General features: G+C 50.0%; 1 protein-coding gene across 1 annotated transcript in view; it reads left to right on the top strand.

The window, feature by feature from the left end:
• Positions 1-13,668, top strand: part of CDC73 (cell division cycle 73) — a 1,222,960-nt gene that overhangs the window by 423,463 nt on the left and 785,829 nt on the right. The window contains exon 8 of the mRNA XM_069641358.1: positions 13,079-13,177. Within this exon, the coding sequence (XP_069497459.1) occupies positions 13,079-13,177 (99 nt within the window). The remainder of the gene's footprint in view (positions 1-13,078; positions 13,178-13,668) is intronic.

Genomic DNA, 13,668 nt, shown 5'->3' on the forward strand with positions numbered 1-13,668 from the left:
ACTTCATCTAGCAGTAGGACCGCTTACCCTACTGTCCCACAGGATAGAGATGACAAGAGGTACGATTCTATGGCGAAGAAAGTCTTCTCTGCTTGTAGTATGGCGTTGAAGTCCATCAACGCCACCTGTACGCTCGCCAGGTTCAGTCACACACTATGGGGGATTGCTTCATCAGCGGCTGACTGCATACCTGAAGGAGAGGAAAAGGAAGCCTTCCTTAACATTATTAAAGATGGCAAAGATACCATGTGCGAATCACTTCAAACTGGCATCGACTCCGCTGACAGCAGCAGGGCCATGGCGGCTAGTACAACAATCCGCAGGCATGCATGGTTGCGAACGTCTGGCTTTGCTCCAGATGTACAGGCCAGACTTTTGAATATGCCCTTTGACGGCTCTTCACTATTCGGGAAAAAGGCTGATGACAGTCTGGAAAAGTTGCAGACTTCTAAAGCAGCAGCAAAATCTTTAGGAGCTGCTATCCGCCAAACTTCTTTTCGGGAACCTCTGGGAGAGGAAAGTCCTTTCGCTATTCCGCATGTGGAAAGTCAGAGGACAGCCGGCTCAAAGAGGCCAAAGGAGATCCACCCGAGGTGGACGGGTCAAAAGTTGTAAGGCCGCAGCAGGTGCCTCTTTACCCTCGGCATCTGCATCAGCCGACCCCAAACCACTCTGAGGCCTTTCCACACAATACACCTGTAGGGGGCAGGTTAACTCACCATCTGACGGAATAGCAGGCTATAACGTCAGATGTTTGGGCATTGGAGACAGTTGCCCAGGGTTACTGCCTACCCTTTCTACACATTCCTCAGTCATCCACCGGGGAACAGCTTTCTAAAAGTTCCAGATCCGCTCCTCTTGCAGGAAATTATAGACCTCCTAGAGAAAGGTGCCATAGAACCGGTACCTGTAGCGGACAGGAACAAGGGCTGGTACTCTTTATATCCCCCCCGCCTCCCTGCCCCCCCCCCCCCCCGACTTTATCATACCAAAGAAGGACAGAGGACTGAGACCCATCCTGGACGTAAGAGAATTGAACAAGTTCCTCAGAAAGGACAAGTTCAAGATGGTAACTCTCTCTCAGATCCTTCAGGCCCTCCAGCTCCAGGACTGGCTGGTATCTCTGGACCTTCAGGATGCTTATTTCCATGTGCCAATCCATCTCAAACACAGGAAATACTTGAGGTTCGCAATTGGCGACTCTATCAATTTCGAGTTCTGCCATTTGGGCTGATCTCCGCCCGAGGGTCTTCATCAAGCTGATGTCGGTAGTGGCGGCAAGTCTGAGGGAAGGGATCCACGTCTACCCCTACCTGGACGATTGGCTGACCAGGGCGGTATCTTCAAAACAGGCCCAGCTAGATTGTCTGCCGCTTCCTTCACAAACTGGGCTTCTCCCTCAATTTAAAGAAGTCACAGATGATACCATCACAGAGACTCCAATTCATTAGAGCGGTCCTGGACACTTCCCTGGGAAAAGCCTCGCCACCAGAGGTGAGGGCTCAAGATATTCTACAGATGGTTACCAAATTTCAAAATGCCCAACGTCTCCCAGCCTTCGACTTTTTGAGGTTGCTAGGCCTCATGGCATCCTGCATCTTCCTTGTGCCAGAGGCTCGCCTGAGAATGAGATCTCTTCAGTGGGCTCTGAGAAGTCAGTGGTCGCAATTCTCAGGGAGAATGTCCGACCTCCTCCGGATTCCGGACAAGGTAGCCCACAACCTTCAGTGGTGGGCCTATTCAGAGAACATCTTGAAAGGAGAACTGTTTTGGCAACCATGGCCGGAGATAACAGTAGTCAGACGCCTCACTCACGGGGTGGGGAGCCCATGCCAACTTTTTGACCATCAGCGGTCGTTGGTCTCCATCGGAGTCCATGCTACACATCAACCTTTTGGAGCCGAGAGCGATCAGACTAGCGCTGAAAGCTTTCCTGCCATCAGTACAGGGGAGAAATGTCCTGATAATGACGGACAACACAGTGGCCATGCACTACCTCTACATAAGAGGAGGCGTAGGATCACTGCCACTCTGCAGAGAGTCGATGCAGCTCTGGTTTTGGGCAATCCAAGAAGGAATCTCTCTATCGGCAGTCCACCTAGCCTGAAAGAAGAACTTGACAGCGGACGCTCTGAGCAGGCAGTGGGAGCTAGCTCAGGAAGTCCAGCAAGAGATCTTCGCCCTTTGGGGAACGCCTCAGGTGGATCTGTTCGCCACAAGCACCAACAAGAAGTGCGATCTGTTCTGTTCAAGGGAATTTCCGCTGAGAGGAGCTCCTCTACGCGTTCCCACCAGTCCCTGTTATACCTCAAATGATCAGGAGGTTGAGAAGATTCTTGAAAACCATGATCCTAATTGCCCCGGATTGGGCCAGGAGAACGTGGTACCCGGACCTTCTAGATATGTCCATCTGTCCTCCAATCCGTCTTCCACTCAAGGAGAATCTTCTCTCGCAGAAGGGAGGTCAGGTTCTCCATCCAGACACCAGAACCCTCAACCTTCACGCTTGGCTTCTGAAAGGGTGTGGTACAAGGATTGGGATCTCCCCGATGACGTCATGGAGGTGTTGCTTTTGGCCAGAAGGCCAGTAACAAAGTCTTTATACCGCTGCCGTTGGAACAAATTTTGCAGCTGGTGTAGGGAAGAGAATATCGACCCTTTTTCATGTGGTACACCAACGGTGTTATCGTTTCTACTCTACTTGGCAAACTCGGGCCTTCAAGTTGGCACTGTAAAAGGCTATCTCGCAGCGCTTTCTATCTTCAAGCGCACTGCGGGGGAACCATCATATTTCAAACTTCCTCTAGTGGTACAATTTCTCAAGGGATTAACTAATGTTTATCCTCAAACCATTCCAGGTTCCCTTATGGGACTTAAATTTAGTCTTAAACTTCCTAATGGGCACTCCATTCGAACCACTTCACTCTTGTGCGCTGAGATTTCTCACGCTTAAAACTGTCCTATTGGTAACACTAACATCTGCTAGGAGAGTGAGCGAGCTACAAGCTCTCTCCTGTAAACCCCCACATACAATCTTCCACAAGGACAAAGTTGTCCTACAGGTGAAGCCTAATTTCCTCCCAAAGGTGGTTTCTGAATTTCATATTACTCAGAAAATTACCTTACCTTCGTTCTAACCTCCTCCCATTCCGGCGAAAGAGGCGGAAAGGCTACATAGGCTGTACCCAAGGCGAGCGCTCAGGTTTTACATCAACAGAATGGCTAGGAGCAGGCAAGCAGACCAACTGTTTGTAGGATACTCGGGTCACAAGTTGGGGCTACCCATAACAAAACAAACCATCTCCAGGTGGATTATTTTGGCCATTCTGGAATGTTACAAACTGGCAGGGAAAGAGCCACCCCAAAATCTCAGGGCTCATTAAACCAGGGGTATCGCAGCCTCTTCGGCTCTCCAAAGAGGGGTACCGGTCCGAGACACATGTGCGGCTGCCACATGGTCGTCCGCACATACATTCACAAAATTTTACAACCTGGATTCCTCCACTACTCAAGAGACCAGATTTGGCAAGGCCGTATTACATTCAGTCCATCCCTAAAGGGATACATAACATTCTCACTCCCACCTCCAATTACATGCCACTGCTATGGGAGTCTATCAAAGATGAGGAATATGTCGGAGGACACAATCCCTTCGAAGAACAAGTTACTTCTTACCTTGTAACGTTCTTTCGACGGGATGTTCCTCCGACGTATTCCTTATAGCCCCTCCCATCCATCGCCGCAGTGATACTTCCCTTGCGGTTGCAGCTTGCGTTCCTTCAAGGTCAATAACCAATTCAGGCATGACTTTTCTTATGCTACAAAACGGAACTGAGCAACGGACGCAGCGCGTGGCTATTTATGGGCATGATGACGGACATCGACTTGGTGGACGTCGACGCGCAGCTCCCTCTACAGAAATTTCCGAGGCCAGCAAGCTGGAAACATATTATCAAAGATGAGGAATGCGTCGGAGGAACATCCCGTCGAAAGAACGTTGCAAGGTAAGAAGTAACTCGTTCTTCTCCGTTAAACCAATCACTGAGCTCTGGGTCATTTTACCCCTAGCCAATGCCTGCCCCCTCCTGAAGCCCTTTCTCTGGCAACCATCTTCAGATTTTTACCGCACGTTTAAGTGTTGGGAGTCCTCGTGTTTTGCTCAGCTTTTCTACGTTTTCGCACTTTTTCGTTAAAAAGTTCCTATTTGTCAACTAGGGCCCATGTGCTCTTTTGCTCCTTTGACCGGCAAGCAGGGGATCCGGTTGTTGGAGTCTTTCAACGCCCCTCAAGGGCAAGAATCGTCATGAGTTTCATCGAAGATTCCAGAAGGCGATGGGCTACTCCGCCCGCTAGACCATGTCGGAGGAGAAGGAGGGTGGTTCCCTCTTCAAGCTCTGCTCCTGCTATGGATTGAGGAACTTATTTGTAGAGGACAAACACTCCCAGTGCCTCTGTCTCCATCCGGACTACAGGGAAGCGGATAGTGAAATCTGCCTTGGATTCTCCAAGCGCACTGTCAAGGATCGTCACAGTAGGTTGGCAGCGTGGCTGTTGGGGAGAATTCTCAGAAATGTGCTAATTCCATTCTACCTTAGAGACCCCCAGCTCTTTTTGCTGGACTTTAGAAATTAAGTCCTAATCTGCTGAGTGATTTAGACTGTTTCTTTTGACTTTGGAGTCTGTCAAACTCCATAGACCTCATCTTTACATTGTGATATTGATATTTTATTTGTATTGCGCTCATACACAAGTGTTTCAGAGCGTGACAAGGCAATGTAGGGTAACAAGGGAGAACAAAAACTATCTTACTAGGCCGAGTGAAATTGAGAACGCGCAAGTGGATGGGAGAGGGAAAGGGGAGAAGTGGAAAGTGCGGCGCAAAAGGGAAACGGACAAAAAAAAGGAAACAAACCGTGATAGTGCAGCCAGCAAGTGGCAAGTGCTGGGTTTATGGCAGCAGACCGGGTATGTCTGAATAAGTGCAGAAAAGTGTGTGTGGGGGGGGAGACTGTATGGTTACAGATAGACCCCAGTGCAAGGGATTGCCTGGATGCAGTGTGGGTGGGTCCTGGGCCTGGAAGATGGAGGGTAGGCCAGGTGCACGGTGCTAAGAGAGATCAGCAGGGGAGAGGAGGGGTGAAGGCAGAAGCAAACAGGAAGGTTTTGTGGTGCTTCCAGAACCGAAAATGGTTCTCCAAGTTTGAGTGGCAGGGAGGCTGTTCCCAATGGAGGTTGAGCGAAGAGCTCGAGCAGGGAGGTATTTACAGAGAGATAGCTGGAGGTATTTTGGACCCATGAAGAGGGTTTTGAATTTAATCCTTGCGTCCGCTGGGAGTCAGTGGAGAGATTTCAGGGCTGGAAAGATACGATCCCAGGGCTTGAGGCCAAGGACAAGTCTTGCAGTCCTGTTCTGGATGAGTTACAAAGGGCCGAAAGTATAGGCAGGTAGATTTAGAAAGAGGCTGTTAAATAGTCCAACCTATAGAGAACCAGGGCTTGGGGGACACTGATTTTCTGGGGGAAGGAGAGAAAAGGCAGAATACCTCTGAGGAGGTGCAGTAGGAAGTTTGACTTTTTAGAGACATCGGAGATGTGGGCCGAGAAGGAAAGCGTGGATCAATGATGACCCTGAGGTTCTGAGCCTCGTAGGTGGGGGTAGGAGGAGGGCCAAGGGAGGCTGGCCAGAAAGTGAGGGGAAAGGAGGGTGCAGTTATGCCAATGAGGAGGATCTCTGTCTTGCTGGCATTCAGGCAGAGATCGTTGGCATCACACCAACCCCGAATGGCAGTTAGGCAATCAGAGATGAGAGACGGAGAACAGATGGCCGAGGGGACCCTGAAAATGAGTTGTCAGCATAGCACTGGAAATTGGAGCAGAAAATGACAATGCAGTGGCCGAGAGTTGGCAGGTATTGGTTGAAAAGCAAGGGCGAGAGGTTAGACCCCTTGGGAACACCCTGGCAGAAAGGGAGATAGATGAAAGGAAGGACCCAAGTTGGACCTGGGAGGGTCGATCAGAGGAACGAAGTCAGCCACGCCAGAGCCTGATCTGTGATACCCAGGTTGTCAGACGGTTGAGGAGGATGGTATGGTTGACCGTGTAGAGAGAGATCGAGAGAGAGATATCGAGAGAGATCGAGAGAGATCGATCCACGTTGGAGAGCAGATGTTCAGGAGAGCAGTTTCCGTGCTTCTGGCAGCTCTAAAGCCAGACTGGTGACGGACGCATCCCTCACTGGATGGGGAGCTCATGCCAACGAGTTGTCAGCGGCCGTTGGTCTCCGTCGGAGTCCAGACTCCATATCAATCTGTTGAAGCTGAGGGCCGTCTGGCTTGCCCTGAAGGCTTTTCTGCCGACTGTGTGAGGAAAGAATGTCCTGATTCTGACAGACAACACAGTGGCCATGCACTACCTCAACAAAAAGGGGTGCAGTGTCACTTCCTCTGTGCAGGGAGGCGATGCAGCTCTGGTTCTGGGCAATCCAGCAGGAAATTTCGGTCTTGGCAGTTCATCTGGCCGGAGAAGAAAACGAGATGGACGCTCTGAGCAGGCAGAGTGCGATCTCTCACGAGTGGGAGTTGGCTCAGGAGATTCTCCTGGAGATCTTTGCCCTTTGGGGGACCCCTCAAGTGGATCTCTTCGCCTCCAGTGTCAACCGGAAGTGCGAAAGGTTCTGCTCGTGGGAATTTCCTCCAAGAGGAGCCTTAGGAGATGCATTTGTGGTGGAGTGGTCATTCCCACTGCTGTACCCGTTTCCTCCAGTCCCCGTCCTTCTGCAAGTGCTGCGGAGATTCGGTTCCCGGATGATCCTCATTGCTCCGGCATGGGCCAGGAGGATGTGGTACCCAGACCTTCTCGACTTGTCCATCTGCCCTCCACGTCGTCTTCCCTACCGAGACGATATGCTCACGGGAGGGGGGGGTCAGGTTTTCCATCCAGAGGTCAGATGCCTCAACCTTAACGCTTGGCTTCTGAAAGGTTGAGGTATAGGGATTGGGACCTCCCTGAAGACGTGATGGAGGTGTTGCTTTCGGCCAGACGGCCGGCAACAAAGTCCCTGTACCGTTGCCATTGGAGAAAGTTCTGCGACTGGTGCAGGGTTAAGAATGTGGATCCTTTTGCATGTGACATTCCTGTGGTTCTGTCTTTTTTGCTTTCTTGGGCCTGCAAGTGGGTACCGTTAAAGGTTACCTGGCAGCGCTGTCCATATTTAAGCGCTTGTCTGAAGAGTGTTCTTATTTTAAAATTCCTTTAATTTCTCAGTTTCTAAAAGGCTCACTAATGTGTTCCTTCCGTCACCTTTCCTGGTGCCCGGTTGGGATTTGAACCTTGTTCTCAAGTTTCTAATGGGTGCTCCGTTTGAGACTTTGCATTCCTGCCCTTTGAGACTATTAACTCTTAAAACTGTATTTTTAGTTGGGGTCACTTCTGCTCGTTGAGTGAGTTACAGGCACTTTCAGTTAAGCCACCCTTCACTGTGTTTCACAAGGACAGGGTTGTCCTTAGAGTTTGTCCTTCCTTTCTTCCGAAGGTGGTGTCAGAATTTCATTTAAGCCAGAAGGTTATTCTTCCGGCATTTTATCCTCCTCCGCATCCTGGTAAGGAAGAGGAGAGGCTCCATAGGCTGGATCCTAGGAGAGCTTTGAGCTTTTATATTTCACATGTCCTGGGTCCGAGTGACATGATCAACTCTTTATTGGTTACTCTGGAAGGAGTTTGGGACAAGCTGTTACTAAGCAGACTTTTGTCTCGATGGATTATCCTGGCAATTTCTGAATGTTACCGCTTGGCGGGGTAAGGATCCTCCAATATGCTTGTGGGCCCATTCTACCAGGGGGGTGGCTGCCTCTACTGCCCTGCAGAGGGGTGTTCCTATTCGTAACATCTGTGATGCAGCCACCTGGGCTTCGGTCCATACTTTTGTACGTCACTACTCCCTCTATTGTATCCGTGGGCAGGATCTGGCCTTTGGCAAGATGGTCCTTTACTCGCAGTTTGATTGGGCATTCTAAATTTCTATTTTCTAAATTGTTTTTCTCACCTCCTTACGTTGGTACTGCTTCATAGATATGGAATACGTCGGAGGACCCCATCCCCTCGAAGAACAAGTTACTCTTACCTGGTAACGTTCGTTTGATGGGATGGTCCGACGTATTCCATATCGCTCCCTCCTTGCCTTCCCCGCTACAGAATTTCTTATGCGATTGCAGCTTACGTTTCTGCAAGGCTTTGTGTGGTCATACTGGCAGAAGACTGGTGCCACACGTTCTGGGAAAAAACTACAACTGAGGCTACGGGCGTCGTGCGTCCTACTTATAACATCCAGTGATGTCGGCCGTCGAGGATGTCTTCTAGGGTGGCGTATCGACGTCATCGATGCAGGACGCAGACGCCGAAAGATTTTCCGAAGCAGCACAGCTGTGGTGATTACTGTCATAGATGTGGAATATGTCGTCGGACCATCCCATCGAAAGAACGTTACCAGGAAAGAGAGTAACTTGTTCTTTGGCTACGTTAAACTCCATCTACTTTGCAATCCATGCCTGGATGGCTTCCAGTTCCCTATCCTTAAACACCAAGATGACTGAACTCCTGATCGTTCGCCTCCCACTCTAAGCTTAAAATCTTACCGTGGGAATATAAGAGCTTTTCCGTTTCTGGCCCCAATATCCCAATGGCCAAAAAGGTTAAGGCCCTCGGTGTAACACTGGATGGGGAGTTGTCCATGAATCAACATGTTGCGCCGATCCGTTCATCATGTGGTTTGGTCAACAAACTACTCTGCAACTTTCGACCATTTGTGGCGCATGAAAATGTGGCCATTCTTGCTACCGCTCTTGTCAACTCCCGGCTGGACTATTGCAATAGTCTTCTGAGTTGCTGTTCCCAGCTCCGTTTGTCCTCTCGTCAAATCTCACAGAATGGCGCAGTTCGTGCCATCTCAGGACTCTCTAGACGGGGCCATATATCTGTACCCAGACAGGATCTTCACTGGTTTATTTATGTATAAGTTTGGTTCCTTGTAAAGCCCATTTACCCATAAACTTCTCACTTTGACGTACAAGTGTTTACTCAAATTGGCCCCGAAATATCTTGTGGATCGCCTCTCTCAGTATGTCCCCTTGCGCTCTCAGGTCAGAGAACCATCTGAAATTGTCCATCCAAGGTTTAATTCGGCCAAAGCTGGTGGACGCAGCTTTGATGTCCACAGTCCGATTGCCCGAATGCACTTAATACAGCCTCAGCGCTACTCCTACCACTACAAAGTAAAAAAAAAAGTTGAAGATCCATCTATTCAACCTACCTCCTGATTAACCTGATTTGCATACAATGCTCTCCCCCCATGATACTGTCATCAGTTTCTTCTTTTATTGACCATTTGCCCTGTCTGTCTTGCGTGTGTGCTCTGAGGCCTCCGGGCATGTGGCGCAGTTTCTAACTTATTTTAATAAGTACCGGGTGCCTACAGTTGTAGCCCTCCCCGGACTCGGTGGTCTCGGCGGCTGCAAAGAAGTCTTCTAATCCCTCCATCTTCAGCATCCGTTCCCCCAGGCAGCGAGGGGAAGCAGTTTAAGGCCATGGGTAGGAGGAAAGTGATCTACTGTGCGGCGACCACAGTCAAGGCAGCAAATGGCTTGAGATCCTGGCCAGATACATTGAGCTGTGGTATAAAATAGCTCCACTGCTGGAGTTTCTCCCCGACTACAAACTGGTTGAGACGCTTGAAATCCTCCAGGAGGGTGAGGTGGTATTGGCATGCCATCATTGTTAAGTTATGTTACTTGGCATTTATACAGCCCCTTATGCATCATTGTGGCCCTGGATGTCACGGACACAGGGTTCTGACAGATAGGCAACAGTGTCTGCCTCCATCGTTGTGGCTGGTTGAAAGCCACCAACTTCCGGCAAGATGTCCAGACAAGGGTACTGGACATGCCCTTCGACAACCGCTTTGGGTTAGCTGACTAATTGTTGCAGGCCATTAAGACGGACACTGAGACTGCCCGTGCCCTGGGCACTCTTCAGCAGCATCGTCCATCCTTTTGTGTCTCCGGTGGAAAATCTGGCAGATCGTCGAAGCTTTTTGCCGGAGGGTCCTCTTCGTACAGTCAACCCTCCCGGTGGCCTACAGGGGCCGTTCCAACAAACACATCAAGTCCCAAAAATTGAGGATGGTCACCACGTTGCAGCACGTGCTCAGCCAACTGGATTAAGGAGACTTCTTAATGTTGAATCTGGAGGACGCATACTTCCATGTCCCCATTCACGAAGCATCGGAAGTTCCGGTGCTTCGTAGTTCAAGGAAGGCACTACCAATTCAAGGACCTTCCATTCGGACTGAAGTCTGCTCGCAGGGTGTTCTTAAAGTGCCTAGCACCAGTGCCGTCCAATCTGCACCTACAAGAGATGTATACCCGTACCTCGACGACTGGCTCATCCGGGCCAGGTCAAGGAACGTAGCCGCCGAACAACCTGGGAGGACTGTCCGGCTGCTGACTGATCTGGGTTTCTCCATGAATTATCTAAAGTCCTGCTTCATTCCATCGCAGAATGTGCTGTCCCTGGGGGCCAGGCTCAAGTCTTCTGCCTGGTGGCCCCCCCGGAGGAGAGAGCAGCTGTACTGGGCAAGGTGCAATGGTTGGCACTGAAGACTGCCACGGTGCAGACCAAGTCGTGCATATACCTGATACCACTCTGCAGGTTGCAGATGCAACCCCCTTCAGGAAGTCTTGGACGCTCGGTGGATCCAGGTGTCTGGAACTTTGCAGACAAGATTGTACTCGACAAGGAGTTCCTTCCAGCAATAAGGTGGTGGGGGCATGCGCTCCAACATTGCCGGGGGCACAGACTTCCAGAGCCCCCCCTGTACCAGGAGACGGTCTCCACGGAACCTCCATATCGATGTCCTGGAGCTGCGGGCAGGGTTCTGGGCCCTGAAGACATTCCTTCCGTCCCTCAAGGGCAAGGTGGAGAGGGTCTTCACGGACAATACCACAGGCAGGCACCAGATCCCCAGAGCTCTCCAGAGAGGTGCAGGACTTGTGGCACTGAGCTGTCGCCCAATTCATGTTCCTCATTCCTTTTCTCCTGGCAGGAGTCGAGACCACCATCGCAGACTCCCTCAGCAGGGAGGTACGCTCTTGCCACGAGTGGGAACTTAGCCAGGATCAAGTGGACAGCCTCTTTCTCAGATGGGGCAGACCCCGGATTGGTCTTTTAGCGACAGCGACGAATGCCAAGTGCCAGAGATTCGCCAGCAGGTTCCACCAGCCGAAGAGCATGGGGGGGTGCGTTTTCCTTCCCGTGGGACGGCTTGTTTCTGTACGTGGTCAAGCTGCTGGTGGTCGTGGATCTGCTTGCTAGAGAAGGAGGCGCAATGCTACATCACGCAGGGTCGCTGAACCTGAAGCTGCTCCTGCAGCCTTAGAGTTTGGAGGGTACAAGGTGCCGGTAGACTGCAGGGAGGTCCTTGCTAGGGCCAGAGCGTCATCGACTCTTTAGTGCTACGGGCACAAGTGGAAACGTTTGCAACGTGGTGCCTGATGCAGAAGATCAACCCTCTGAGGGTCCTGGCCCTCATATTCTTCTGTACTTGTTCTTTGCCCAGGTGGGGCTGGCGCACGCCTCTATCGTGCATCTGCAGCTACACCAGGTCTCCAGGACGCTTTGCTCTTTGGTCCTACCATCTAATCAAGTATTTCCTCAAAGGACTGTTTTGATCATTCCTACTGGTGAAGGCCCCAGCCCCAGTGTGGGGAAAGCAAGATGGTACTTGCGAGGCTCATGGGGGATAGGGAGGAGCGGGGGGGGGGGGGAAATCCACTTCGAGCCTAGGCCTTTTCAAGTTCCTCCTATGGAAAAAACGGTTTTCTCGTTGCCATCTTCCCCTGCCAGGAGGGTAAGTGAGATCCAGACCCTTTCCTGCCGGCAGCCTTGTGACTTATCACTACAAAAGGGTGGTGCTGCGCATGCACCCCTCCTTCATGCTAAAGGTTCCGTTGGAGTTGCACCTCAACAAGCTTTTGGTATTGCCTGTGTTTTTTCCAAAACCTTTGTTGCCAGCTGAAAGGACTTTGCACTCGCTGGATGTGGCTTGTATGCTGAAGTTCTATGTGGCACGCACCGTTTCCGGAAGACTTCTGAACTATTTGTGAACTTTGGTCCTGTGCAACAGGGGAAGCCCATGTCCAAGGTTTCCATCTCCAGGTGTCTCTCCGGCTGTATCACCCACTGTTAGTGGTTGGCAAACCGACAGCTGTCCAGCCGTCCGAGAGCCCATTCCACCAGAGCTATTGCGGCAACAACAGCGTTCCTGTCTGGTTTGCATCTGTAGGGCTGCTACATGGAGGTCTAGGTACACCTTCACAAGATTGTACTGCGTCGACGGCTATTCCAGAGGAGTCCAGGGTCGGCCAAGCGGTGCTATGCAACCTGTTGGCTTGAAGGTGAGCCTGTTCCGCAGGTGAGAGTAATTGCTTCTGTTGAGCCTTGGCACTTCCTGTGGTTGTGTAATGTTGTACTGCTATGTATTCTTTATTTATCAGCATGTGAATCTATGCCAGGTCCCATGCTGTAGAAGGAACAAGTTACTTACCTGTAACTGTTGTTCATCAGCATGGCTCTGGCATGGATTCACATGCGACGCCTCCCTGTGTCCCCTCTGCGGCTCTAATTGGTCATACTGGCACTTACGTGCTTTCCAAATCTGAAGATGGCTGCCAGAAGATGGGCTTGGTGAGAGGTCAATCATTGGCTGGGGGCAGTATGACACCGAACTCAGTGATTGGTTTAAAGGAGACGCACAGTTTGTGACAGTGGATCTGTTTTTTCTTTTACAGAGTATTCGCAGCCTGACGACAGGGAATATTCACGAGCATGTGAATCCATGCTGGCGAACAATAGTTACAGGTAAGTAACTTGTTCTTTCTGTTCACCTGCAGTTTACGGTGCTCTAAAATTCAAAACTCAGGAAATAAGATTAGGAAATTTAAACATCATGTTCGATTTCACAGCCTGCTTTTTCACTTTATTTATTACTCTAGTATAAACACAAGATATTCACTTTTTTTAATTCCAGAATTTTGCTAAGAACATATTTGCAATTCTTCAGTCTGTAAAAGCCAGGGAGGAAGGTCGTGTACCAGAACAGAGGCCAATACCAGCTGCTGCACCAACGGTAAGTCTGCTTTTTGCATGAGCCTTGAAGACTCCTAGTACAGTCCTGATGATAATTCTTCATCTTGATGATATTCCGAAATCTGATATGGAGCGCACCATTTTTAAAAATATATTTTATGCAAACTGTTATGCACTAGGTGATATTTTAGCGCAATCGTCTCAGAGCACTACATTTTACAAAGTCAATACTGCATATTTTACCAAAAGACTTTCTCCATTCTCTCTTCAGTAGTGTTGTACGGAGTGTGAACCAGTGGCCCGACATGCTAATAGTTTTTTTTGCCGTCGATGTGTCTGTTTTGTGGAAGTACCCTGATTTTATAATACCCAGGAAAAAAGGAATGATGAGGCCAAAAATGTGTGGGTTTCTCAAGGTAATTTGGACAAATTGTTGAGTTGGTGTTTAAATAGATTTTCAGAATCTGGTGAACCGGGAAGAATACCAATATCTAGCCAAACTATTATGTAGGTAGTGTGACTGAGTAGTAA

Source organism: Ambystoma mexicanum, chromosome 1q (assembly GCF_040938575.1).
Source record: "Ambystoma mexicanum isolate Mex_15411 chromosome 1q, UKY_AmexF1_1, whole genome shotgun sequence".
NCBI classification, from domain to species: Eukaryota; Metazoa; Chordata; class Amphibia; order Caudata; family Ambystomatidae; genus Ambystoma; species Ambystoma mexicanum.